Source organism: Bidens hawaiensis, unplaced genomic scaffold, assembly GCF_021521415.1.
Source record: "Bidens hawaiensis isolate Kalapana, Puna unplaced genomic scaffold, B.hawaiensis_p1.1 tig00004192_1, whole genome shotgun sequence".
In the NCBI taxonomy this organism is placed as follows: domain Eukaryota; kingdom Viridiplantae; phylum Streptophyta; class Magnoliopsida; order Asterales; family Asteraceae; genus Bidens; species Bidens hawaiensis.
Genome location: NW_027491249.1, coordinates 488,801 through 501,775, shown reverse-complemented (window position 1 = coordinate 501,775; position 12,975 = coordinate 488,801). Strand labels below are relative to the sequence as shown.

General features: G+C 34.9%; 1 protein-coding gene across 1 annotated transcript; it reads left to right on the top strand.

Annotated features, from left to right (window-relative positions):
* The first annotated feature begins 5,221 nt into the window (after nt 1–5,221).
* Nucleotides 5,222–7,789, top strand: LOC143625636 (uncharacterized). Its single transcript, XM_077095919.1, has 5 exons — nt 5,222–5,317; nt 5,501–5,633; nt 6,489–6,592; nt 6,718–6,862; nt 6,936–7,789. The coding sequence occupies exons 1-5, from the start codon at nt 5,277–5,279 to the stop codon at nt 7,668–7,670; spliced, it is 1,158 nt and encodes a 385-aa protein (XP_076952034.1). The 5' UTR covers nt 5,222–5,276; the 3' UTR covers nt 7,671–7,789.
* The last annotated feature ends 5,186 nt before the right edge of the window (nt 7,790–12,975 follow it).

Sequence of the window (12,975 nt, the reverse complement as noted above, 5' to 3'; positions counted from 1 at the left end):
ACGCCAATATTCGAGTAATCTCTTCATCAGTCAAAAGTGATCTTTTTCTGCGCTTGTTGGATGGTTGTTTCCCATTATTATTATTACCTGTAAGGAACAATTAATCCCCAAAATAATAAGAATAATTATTATTCCACGCACATACATACCATGATTATGATTACAAAACTTACTGTATTCAGGTGCCATGTATTGTCCGATGCAGTCTTCTAGAGCTGGTTCGGGATCAGATAGTTGATCATTACATAGATCCTCCTCCTCATCGGTCACGATATCACTATCAAAACCGGCGTTATAAGAGTCATGGCCAGCATCAATCCGATCATAAGCTGCTACATCTTACCGGAGGGGGGGCATATATTGTCCGAAGCGGCCTCGTAGATCTGATTCGGGATCACGTCATTGATTACAGTATTTAATGTATCCCATCCTCATTAGAGCTTCTTCAGCCAAAAGTGATTTTTTTGTGGCGCAGCGGCGCTTGTTGGATGGTTGTTTCCCATTATTATTATAATTATTACTACCTGTAAGGAACCAAAATATTATTATTACATGTATGGTATGGTATGGCACTTGATTTCAAAACAAACAAGTAAGTACATACCATGAGCAAGTGATTTTCTGCTGTTGTTAGAAGACAGTGGCTTGGTAAAAAAGAAGAATCTACGACGCATTCCCAGACCGAGTGCAGTGGCGGGTTTCCCTGCAGCAGGATAATTAATTAATTTCAAAACATACATACATACAACCATAACAAACAAACATACATACCCTGAGTAAGTGATTTTGTTCTTCTGCCATTATAATTACCTTTACCTGCTGCAGCAGGGGTAAGAAACAATCAATCAGTATATATATATACATACATACACACATACATAGAATCATAACAACAGATGAAGAAGGAGAAGGATGAATGTTAATAATAAAGAAGACTCACCACCACCACCATAAAGCTCATACATACGCCTACGCCTGGAATTCATATCTGATCTGCACAATAGCAAAAGGGCTTTTATTATTATTTTGGGGGCAAAACCCTAATCGGCGGTATATGTATGTGTTACAGTCAATCATTTTATTTATTAATTATGGTTTCGAAGAATAGTACCGACGGACGGATGGATCCATCGACTCCTTCTCCTTTCTTTTACACCTTTAATTAATTTATTAATTTCATCAAATAAATATAGTATTCTTATAATAATTGAGTCAAATTTACAATAAATGGATGTATGCAATTTTTTCAAAGCCTAGATTAATCTTACTTACCTAGTTGTCTACTTAATAGTAATTTTTGTCTACTTCATTTGTAGTATAAATACCACACTAATGTTATGGAAAACATGCACCATCATATATACTCTTTTAAAGATATATAATCTTTCTCTACTTCTCTTTATAACTCTTCTAAAAGCTCTTAAGAAATAACATTAATCATGTGTTAGTCATTGCTATATTATAACAAGTATGCAATAATAAATATTTTCTTTATTGGCTACCCCAAATAACATAAACAACCCCCCCCCCCCCCCCCCCACACACACACACAACTAACAATAAATAACCAACTACCCCTCCAACTAAACATATATGGCCCATTAGAATAAGGCCGGCTACACGACTTTAGCAGGTAACAGGTAAGGACTTAACAATTTTCGTGTTCTAAACAGGTATACACGAATTTACCTGTTAATTTTCGTGTCTAAGCAGGTAAAAATATATGTTACTTGTTAAGTACATTTTAAGTACCTGATTAGATTTTTATAATTAAATATACATATAATTATAAGTTATCCTAAACCCTAAATTTCTAAAACATTCTCACTCTCTGTTTCTCAGTCGTCACCACTCACGAAATTCCCTCACCGACCATCAGCTCCTCCTCTAAACTTCGGCCATCAGCATCGCCTCTAAACTCCAGCTTCACAGCCGCCGGTGCTTCCTTTGGTCGTCACAGCTTGCCGCCTCATCGTAGAATCCTTCACTGTTTTCGTTTCGAGATCGTTTTTTCTTTAGACTTTTTTCGGTAGGTCGGTTTTAAAAGTTTGAAACCATAGTAAATGATTTGGTCTATGATTCACGCCCAAAACCCGCAGTATAAATATTTCTGCTCCAATTGTTTTATATTATATATGTTTTATAATGTTTTGTGTTTTAATAAAAATATAACTAGCTTATTAACCAAGCAACACTTTGTATTATTTTATGTAACAACTGAATATACTACTTCGAATCATATCAACACTTTCTTTTGTTTTAAATCTTTGTATGCGTTTAGTGTTCAGGTTTATGGATCGTATCATACTTTTTGGTTTATGCATTTCTTTAATAGTAAATTTGTTTTAATTTTTTGTGACTGGTTTCTTTTTTTTTTTTTAATCTTTTGCCTAAGAGCCCATAAAAGCCCAATTCGTAACCAAAATGTTTATGACGGTTCGCTTTGGTTTGTTTTGAATTTGAATGATTCGGTTTTGATTTTTTATTAGACAGAATTACATAAATTGTCCTTTATCTTTCACCCAAATTTCATTCGTTGTCTCTAATCTTCAAAATTGAGTTTTTTGTCCTTTACATTTCAAAATCCAACAGCGTTTGTTCTTTTCATCTAACTCGGTTAGTTTTTTCGTTAAGTCATGTCATATGTCCAGCACATGAGGCAAATTCGTCTTTTTATTCATTTATTTAAAAAAACATTTGAATTAATTAATTAAGCTTCATCTCAATTTAATTAAAATATTTATAAATATTATATATTATTTATTTCATTATAATTTAACCCAACCACCTCCCATCTCCCCTTCTTCCTCCATTGTCATCGGACTCATCTCCGGCGAACCACCACCATCCACCGTCTTCTTCATTGCCATCATCACGACACCACCACCACCTCCCTCTCCCTTCTTTATAAGCCGTCGCCATCACCGCCCCTTCCCTTTCATCAGAAGCCTAACCAAAGTTCAGGCCCCGTCGGAACCGTAACCCCAAACAGATCTGACGATGGGTTCGTAAATCGAGTTTACAAATCGGACAATGGTGGCAGTAATTGCTTACGGTGGATGCAGTTTTGTAGGGTGATGTTTTACAGAGTTTTTGTGTGTTTTTATACTCCCGCAAGTCTTATTCGCCGGAAACCGTCGAGTTGCAGGTTTCCGGCCAAACAAGAAGCAATCGGAACCTTTTTAGTCATCTTGATTTTTTCCGCCTAAGTCGTCGAAGAAGAAGGTTGCGGTGGGCTCGCCGGAAATGAAGCTTGGTGGCAGGGTGGCCGGCGGGATGACGGGAATGGTGGTGATTCGCGATGATGACGAACTGATGTTGGCCGGCGGGAGACACGATGATGGTAACGGAGAGGTGATGAAGTAGTTTTGTCGGAGAAGACGGCGGCGGTGGCCGCCGAAGAGCTTGGTGGTGACCGAAAAGTTTGGCTATGGAGGAAGAAGAAGGGGAGAAGAGAGAGAGAGTACAATTATTTATTAAAATATTATTTTAGTTTAATAGGTAAAATGATCAATCTGCCCTCATATGCAGGGCACATGACATGACTTAACGAGAAAATCTAACCGGGTTAGACAAAAAGGACAAACGCTGTTGGATTTTGAAACGTAAAGGGCAAAAAAGATCAATTTTAAATATCTTGGACAACAAGTAAAATTTATGTGAAAAATAAATGACAATTGCTGTAATTCTGTCATTTTATTATAAAATCTCGTTACTAACTGTTTGATCTAAAATAGTCAAAACCGGATCACAAATACCCTTATTGGCTAATTCATACACTTGACCTAACATGTTAAGTTGAACTAAATTATATTAAGTTATTAACATTCTCAAGGAATAATGTTGTACTCAAATTGAATGTACTAAGTACACCAATAATCAAATACAGTCAAAGGTATTGACGAGATACATAATAAACCATAACTAGAGGTGCATAAAATGGTTTGACTTAATACCAGTTCGGTTTGGTCAACAAAAGTTAAAACCGGTTTATGATCGGTTTCGGTTCGGGTTGAAACCAGTTTCTTATCATGTTACGATCGGTTTCGGTTCGGTTTTTACCCGGTTTCGTTTCGGTTCGGTTAACCGGTTTTGGTGGAGAAAAATACAAACCGGTTCCAAACCTACGGTTCAATCGGTTCCAAACCGGTTTCTACATAATCGGTTTCAAACCAGTTCGGTTATGGTTCAGTTTTCGGGTCAGTTCGGTTAACCGTTTATTTGCTCACCTCTAACCATAACTAGAAAATATAGATTCACATGATTAAGTTCATTATCCAATTCGCTTAATTTAATAGTTAAATTTTAAACTTATTTATCAAATATGATCCTGATTTAAAAATTAAAATTATCCCCTTCATTATCTTTATATCTCTATATCTTTTCAAAAATATTTACATCTAGTTCGATGTTTTAAAAACCAGTTTTTAACTCGTATCAGATTTGGCTAAAAAATGATGCAATCGGTTAAACAGTTTAACTTATAATTCATATAAATGCAACTTCAATTCAAAAAATAACCAAAAATTATATGATAACAAAATAAAATATAATCTAAAATTATACCATAATCAAAATTAATACAATTGCACTCAATTTTTAAAAAAATAATAAAAAAAGTTTACTCGTTTTAATTTAATCACTAGGTTAACAATAATTAAAAAAAAATACGGGCCGCAAGATATCAAAACTTTTTTGGGCTTCAAATAGGTTTGCCCGTTTAAGCTGATATTTTTGAAAAAAAAAAAAAATTTGGTTAATGTCCTACGACTTCTATCAAGCCGCCTAAAAAACCAAGCTCAAAATACCGGCTTTGGCATACGAAACCTGATTTTACCATTTTAATCACCCGGTACAAACCGGTTTTTAAAACAGTCATTTGTTACCATAATTTTATCAATCAATACATATGATATTATTCTATTCTAGTTTCGCGCCATTCTCTTAACCTTTATCCTCAAGGGGTGGGTATTATCGTCATTTAGTAAAAAGTTGGTCCAGCGTGTCAAACCCACTCCGTTGGTAATTCGGCCCACCATCTACAAACTCATCCTGACCGTTGATCTGGCATAACTGGGGCCCATATGTTTAAAGCCAACCAACACACAATATTAGTTAACTGAATTGTATGCATATATGTATATGTACAGCTCACCTGATTTCTTTCGTCTCTTCTTGTTTAATTTTGATACTCTGCGTATATACACCTATAGATACAAAATCTATATGTGTGTTTAGTTGATAATAATAATCGGCTTAACTGAAGCAGCGTGAACATGTTGGACGGGTTATTGAAGAGCAAGTTTTACTCCAGATGGTCAGATTATTATTATTATTATTATTATGTGAAGTTTCTTTCTTTTAAGTTTATTTGTTCTTAATCTTGTATGGTGATAGTATTATTATTATTATTATGTTTTTTTTTTGTGTGTAGGGTTATTTATTCTTAATTTTGTATGATGATTAATTAAATTTGTTTTTATTATTTTTGGGATATTAGTAAGTCGGAAATGAAGCTGATGATGAAGCGAATCGAGATAATAAGGAGAAAGAGGAACGCAATGCACAAGTTCTTGAGGAATGATGTTGCCGATCTTATTAGAACCGCTCTTGAATCGAATGCGTTTGATCGGGTAATAATGTGTTCTTTGATTATCTTGTTTGATAAGTAAGATAGATTGATATGTGTACGGTTTGGTTCGGGTCGGTTTTGGGAAAAAGACGAAAAGAACAGTATATTCGGTTTTTTAAGTTTTGAAAAGCCTTTGGTTTTCAGTTTTTGGTTTGGGTTAAAACCGAACCAAAATCCAAAACTTCGGTTTTTGAATTTGGTTTTCGGTTTTCTCAGTTTCACGGTTTTGAGTTCGGTTTTTTCAGTTTTGCCATATGAGCTTGAAAATTTTGGATTGGCCCAAAATAATGAATTTGAGCATAGATTATTTTGTTAATTAATAACTAACTAATTATTATACATTTTGACTAAACTATTTGAGTTGCATATTATTAAATTCTTAATGATTACTTAAAATAAAAATGAAAGTCTATAAATTCAGTTCCATTCCGTTTTTTCAGTTTTTGTTACATTTAAAACCAAGATCGACCCATAAGTCGGTTTTTACAAAAACATTCAACCAAACCGTTGGTTTTTGTTTCGGGCTGGTTTTTCTGTTATTGATTGTGTCATGTTGGTTTATCTATTTCTAACAAATTATTATTGAAAGTTGGAAGTTAACTGCATACTAAGTAAAAACAGCTGGGAATATAGGTGTACCATAACTAACAATAAATACTTTCATCTATATAATGTGTAGTGATTATAAAAATAAAAATATACATTTATAATTGATGAAAATTGCAGGTTGATTAGGCAGGTTAATTAATGCCTAACTTTCATTAACAAAATGAGATCAAATGTTTTAAAGATTCTTTATACTTAATAATTTCAAGACTGATAAATGATAATATTTGCCATCTTGTTATTTAAACAGGTTGGACAGTTATACATTGATCAGAATCTGTCATCGTGCTATGAATTCATCGAAGAATCATGCCTGCTCGTTTTAAGTCAGCTCTCGGTCATGAATAAACAACGGTAAATACTGAACTTGGTAGATAAATATAATGTTTTTATGAAACTTTGAATTTAAATCTATTATTATTATTATTGTTATTATTATTATTATTATGTCACATTATTGTTATTATGTCACATTATAGGGAATGCCTTGAGGAATGTAAAGAACCTTTGTCAACTATAATGTTTGCAGCTGCAAGATTTGCAGATTTACCAGAATTACGCGAGTTAAGACGTCTATTTAGAGAACGATACGGGAATAATCTTGAACCGTATGTCAACCAACAGGTATTAAAATTATTATTTTTTTTCATTTTGTTATTAATTATATAAAACTAAAAAGATACAATTTTTATTATAGTTTGTCAAGAACTTGAAAGCCGACCCGCCCACAACGCGTATAAAGATTCAAATGCTGCACGAGATCGCAATGGAATACAGTATAAGTTGGGATTTGGAACATTTGGAACATAAACTGTCTAAATCAATGGCTGAGATTGAAACTAGAAAAGAAGAACTTGATCATGGTAGTTTATCGCCTTGTCGGTCAAGCAACACGAGCATTAGCAGTGAGAGTATAACTAGTGCAGATGATAGTGCTTCTGAAGATACCTACAAAAAGTCAACCAAAACGTCAACAGAAACATATGATGGGCTGTTAAGGTCAATGGGTCCTCCTTACACAAAACCGAATAATATTAAAACCGAAGATGATATAACTAAAGCAGTACCAAGATCAATGCGGGTTAGAAGACCGTTAGAGCGAGCAGCAGGATCGTCTAAAGGGGAAAATGAAGTTGTAAAAACAAGCTATGATGTTTCGAGCGATGAGAATAATATTAGAGATGAAGGTGAAAATAAAATGGACAAGCTTCTGTCACACTACAGCAAAAAAGGTTCACATGTACCCGCGGCTGCTCCAAAACGAAGCGGTTCACTTCCGTGTGAACGGGTGGCTGGTGGTGGTGGTGATGATGGGAAAGGGCTTTCAAGGGCGGTTACTTTTCAAGCGGATTCACGTGGTCATGTGCATCCTAAGCTTCCGGATTATGATGATTTTGTAGCGCGGTTAGCAGCGTTTAGAGCGAGTTCGTAGTAGTTGTTTGTGTTGATATTGTAGGCTTATATCTTTGTCTAGCATTCTTTGTTTTGATCAGTGTTTTGCTGATGATATGTTAGTAGAATTGGTGCTTGTGGAACATTTGAATTTGAAGGACTAAACTTGACTAACTAGCAAACTAAAAGGGCTTTCAATAGTTGAAGGGTGCAAAATGTAAATTGGAGTAACTTGGGGATTGGTCATTGTGGGGTGTGCCAACTGGCCAACACCGATGATGACAGTTTTCGGGATCGGTTGATATTGAAACAAAGGTCATACGTTGGCAAGGATAGACCATCGGTTGGGTGGTAAAGTGTCATGTGTTGACTTGACGAACCATTGGCTTACATAAAACGTGTCAAGTAAATGTTTAAAGATGTTTTTATGATGTTTTAGATGAATGATTATGAAACATGTAAGGGATAAAGGAATGAGACAAATAATTATAAATGTGATAAAAGATTTATAAAAGTTTGTGTTATGAGTCATGAAGTACTTATGTAGTGTGAATGTTTGTCATATGTTTTCGGTGTATATTTATAAGCATGCTATGAGTCGTGTCTTACGCTATAATAAAGTTGGTTAAAAAACCGGTGTTTTTATCATATATACAATAGTGAGCTATAGTATGAAAGCATTAAAGCATCTTCGGGCTTTCTAAAAACGTCGCACATTCGTAAACATATCATGAGTTGCGTTTTTAGCACATGTTAAAAGGTTAGCCATAATATGTTTATGAATGCATAAACGTACATATTATGTGTTGTCTTGTGTTATCATTGGTAGACAATTAACTGAAAATATTACCTACCCCAATTGATTTATCTTTATCATTAGTGATAATGTGATATAAGTTTTACTTTATAAAAAGATCATTCTCAATTGATTTATTATTTGCAATAATAATATTCTTAACACCCACTATGGCTCTAGTCTATATATTGTCTCTTTTAGGATTTACTTTTAAAGAAAGTTGCTCAATTATTATGTGAAGTATATCGTCAAATCATCAAAATATTATGTTCACTGATGGATGGTCATCTCAAGCTGTTGATTGGAGGTATATTATACATAACTATTGCTTGATGCTTGAATAAAGCATTAATTTAAAGTGATGATATTCTTTTAGGCCATGACTCAAGTTGGAAATTGAATCTATTCCTACCCATAATATACCTGACCCAACATTGTATTCGCTATACATGTTAATCGTGTAATAATAGCTGCCCATAGTGTTCATCTCTTAATTCAAACAAAATAATAACGAATTGGTTCGAGGACTTGATACGTATCGTTATTGAGGGCCATCGAAAGTATTACGAAACAAGTTGAGCCTTATCAAGCCCCACCTCAAATAAAGTTTGTTTAGTTATCAAGCTAGAGCCTCGTGCTCGTATTGGAAGATCGTTTAGGCTTGTCGAGCCTTGTGCATATTTAAGTTTTTATTTTTTTGGAATTGTATTAGTTACATGTTGCATAGCGGAGCTCAAGCCGTGTTTAGGCACATTTAAGGTTTTTCTTAGAATAATATGAAAATAGAAAAAAAATGTACATAAATTAATTAATAAAAGCTGACGACTGAGTTAGAGCTTGGAAAAACAACTCATTAGATAAGCTCGAGCTCTGAATCCATTGCAAAACAAAACCAATGACTTGATAAGGGCGTTGTATGGGGCGTGACACTTGAATTTCATTCTAATGAGCTTGACACTAGATGTGAAACAAAAATACTCAATTGGACCCAATGTATCAATTTTTACTGTTTGGGCTTAGCCTGGGATCTAAAGTTACTTGATTTTTAACAATTTAAGAAAATTAATATTAGCCAATATCTCCGGCTATTATGTGACATTTTCCCTTGAACACAACTTTCACCTTTACATATATCAATGAAATATATTAATTAATATTTAATAGATTAACAGAAAAGAACCATTACATGAAAAAACAGTCCATTACCATATCACACTTCAACTATTTATCTCCCAACCCGCCCTAGCCCACCCGAAGTAACTTACCAGGTGGGTCAGGGTCGAGACTGGGGGTCGTCACACGACCCACCCACACATACTCCGAATGATGACGCCTACACCTGAATGAACCCGGGTGATGAGTTGGGGAACACAGACATTGTTTCTTCCCTCTTGTTATTTCTTCACCACCACCCGCAACCACTTGTGCCACGGCTACAACCACCGCCTGGTTGATAGCCGTGGCCAACCGCCGGACTAGGGTCTCGAGTTCATGAGCACTAAAACCGGGTATGGTAGCCGGATAGCACATATGTGGTGATGGGTTGAGAATATTATGTGAAGGAAATAATAAGAGGATTGATTATTTAATATTTGGGTGTTATGTGATTGAACCACACTTGGCTTATAAAGAGACTTGTTTATGATGATGCACCAACCAAAGATTCAAACCACGTCTTTGTGTTTTGTTTTTATTTGGAATTTAAAAATAATTGATTGAAAAAGACTTGTTGCTAACGTCATGGGTTTCTTAGCAGAGGGGTTTTCTCATGGCTATTTTTGGGTAATGGTAAAATTGGTTTGGTTCAAAACGGATTCTGATTAATGTGGTTTTACGTTAAAACAAACCGTTTTAAAATAATATAAATTTGGTTCGGTTCTAACAAAAATGGTCGTAGTTCTAGAAAAGAAAAGGTATTAGTATAGGTTTATCGATTACATTTGGTTTTATAGCGATTAGTAGCAACGGATATTTGTGTATACAAAATTGGTTTTTGGTCGGGTTTTTTAAACTTTTTTGATTAAAAAAAAGACAGAATTACAAATTTTGTCCTTTAAAAAAAGCCAAAATACGGTTCGTGTCCTTTTCTAAGTTTCCTTGCAGGCGGTGTACTTTAAACTTTTTTTTCCTACAAGTTTTGTCCTTTACGCTAACTGGGTTAGAAAAAGTCAGTTAAATCCCCTCACGTGAGACGCATGTGAGGGCATTTTGGTCTTTTTACCTACCCTGCAACAACTTCTTCTTCTTCCTCTTTCACCGGAAACCCACCACCACCACCACCAGCGATGGACTTCCGCCACCACGCCCCCGGCGGATCTCCTTCCTCCTCTTCCGCCACCACGCGCCGGAGGTTATGAATCTGAAGAAGGAACGAGATGATGGTGATGTTCAGAAGCAGCAGCAGAAGGATATATTTATCCATGGCCAAATTCTGTCTTTATTCAAACAACCCAACCAATAAAGTGTGTCTGATCTATTAATACATTAGTCAAGCATCCATCCAATCCATCAGTTTCACAATTCCATCTCAATTCCACTTTTCCTTTCTGGGTTTTTTTCACAATTCCATCTCAATTCCACTTTTCCTTTCTGGGTTTTGTTCAAAATCATAATTATCATCTGGGTTTCATCAATTTCCCCAAATTGTTTCCAATTTCCAAAACCCCCAAATTTGATAATATTCAAAAAAGCTTCAACTTTTACCATCCAAATTAGTGGGGTTTCTTGTAATTGATGTTATAAAGATGAGAACCGATTTTGGGCGTTCAATTCTGAGTATGAAGCGTGATCCAGCCGTTCATTCTGTTGATCACGAAACCGTAAATCAATATGCCAATATTGAAGCTTTTCAACGGCAGGTAACTGAAAGATTTCATGAGTTATCATTGGCTGATTCGCATGAACTCTTGTCTGTTGATTGGATTTTCAAGGAAGAAGAGGAAGAAGAAGGAGTTGCAGGTACAGGTGAAAAGACAAAAATGCCCTCACATGCGCCTCACGTGAGGGCATTTAACTGAGTTTTTCTAACCCAGTTAGCGTAAAGGACATAATGTGTAGAAAAAAAAAGTTTAAAGTACACCGCCTGCAAGGAAACTTAGAAAAGGACACGAACCGGTTTTTGGCTTTTTTTAAAGGACAAAATTTGTAATTCTGTCTAAAAAAAAAGTCTATTAAGGTAAAAACAAAAAAATATAAAAAGATAGGATGAACATTTGAATTTGAAGATAAATTAGAGACTAGATTAATTTGTTTTAGTTTATTATTTGAATTTGTTTAGGTTCATCGGTTATGATTAATTTTTAGGTTTAAATTAGAATAGGATTAACTAAAAGTTTAGTAGAAATATAGAGTTATGTGAACACTGTAATTGTGCCGAGTTTCGGAGTTTAATAGAAACGGGTTTAGACGAGTGCGTCTCCCAAAATACTGGTGTTCATATTCTCATTTATTCGTGTTTTGCGCCTACGCTTTTAAACTCATGGTCCCTTCCTATTTGTTAGAAACTCCATTTGAGGGGTCCTTTTGAAGGACCAGCATCAAGTTGAGAGCACCACTAATTTAACACCGCCCAATGTTATCTATGTGGATACCTAACCATCATAACATTACACAACCCATTACCCAATGTACCAATAGAGTTCAATGCTTTCTATGGGCCACCATATATTAACAACGCATGGCCCATGATAGAGACGTACAAAACCGGAAGTGGGCCAAACATGTTATGTTTTAAAACCGATTCGAACCGAATTTAAAAAATAAAAAAATCATAATCATATTGGCCAAAACCAATTCGAATTAGAAACGGGTTTGTAAGGGAAACCTGGACCAGAAAATTTTAACTTTTAACATGTTTCACATTTATTCTCAAACCAGCAGATCGGATCCAATTAGAACCGGTTTCATGTTGGATCGGATACCTTTTCGAACTCCAAACCGGTTTGAATTTGCACCTCTAACCGATGATACCTGTCTACTCTTTTATTAAAAAAAAACTAATTAGCTGATTCGTTTTTAAAATAAGTGGAAATGAAGCAACTTTAAACTGCTTATTCTATAAAACTCACTTAAATCACAAATAACCAGACACTAAGTTTGCATAATCAATCTGAAGCACCCTCAAAACAACACATTACTGCATCAAAACGCGATAAATAGTTCTTTTTTTCCTCGGCTCTCAAAAAACGAAGGCAATTGCACCGAGAAAAAAAAGTTGAATGCAAAAAAGGAATATAGAAATTTGATTCCTCATATATAACTCCTCATTACCCAAGGTGCAATTTATGAAAAAATATCATATAAATTATGCTTCCAAATTGGATCTTGGTAACATTAATGACCACTTTGATGACTGCAATATATATATAAATCATTAATATTGCAACTAACCGGCGGATTTTATGTGTTCTTCAAAATATCAGGCAGTCATCTTTGCCATTAGAAACGATGTTTTAGATCCCGAAATGCTTGCCTTCGCCAATGCTGCTTTGTAACGGAAGCTGCAAGATTCAAGAAACATTAGAAAAAACTAAAAAAAAATTGTGTAAAA

What these genes read in the sequence shown, in the direction of transcription:
- LOC143625636 (XM_077095919.1), top strand. Translation starts at nt 5,277, where the DNA reads ATGTTGGACGGGTTATTGAAGAGCAAGTTTTACTCCAGATG. An exon ending in AGCAAGTTTTACTCCAGATG is followed by an intron (nt 5,318 to 5,500) that starts GTCAGATTATTA and finishes TTGGGATATTAG; the next exon opens with TAAGTCGGAAATGAAGCTGA. An exon ending in AATCGAATGCGTTTGATCGG is followed by an intron (nt 5,634 to 6,488) that starts GTAATAATGTGT and finishes TTATTTAAACAG; the next exon opens with GTTGGACAGTTATACATTGA.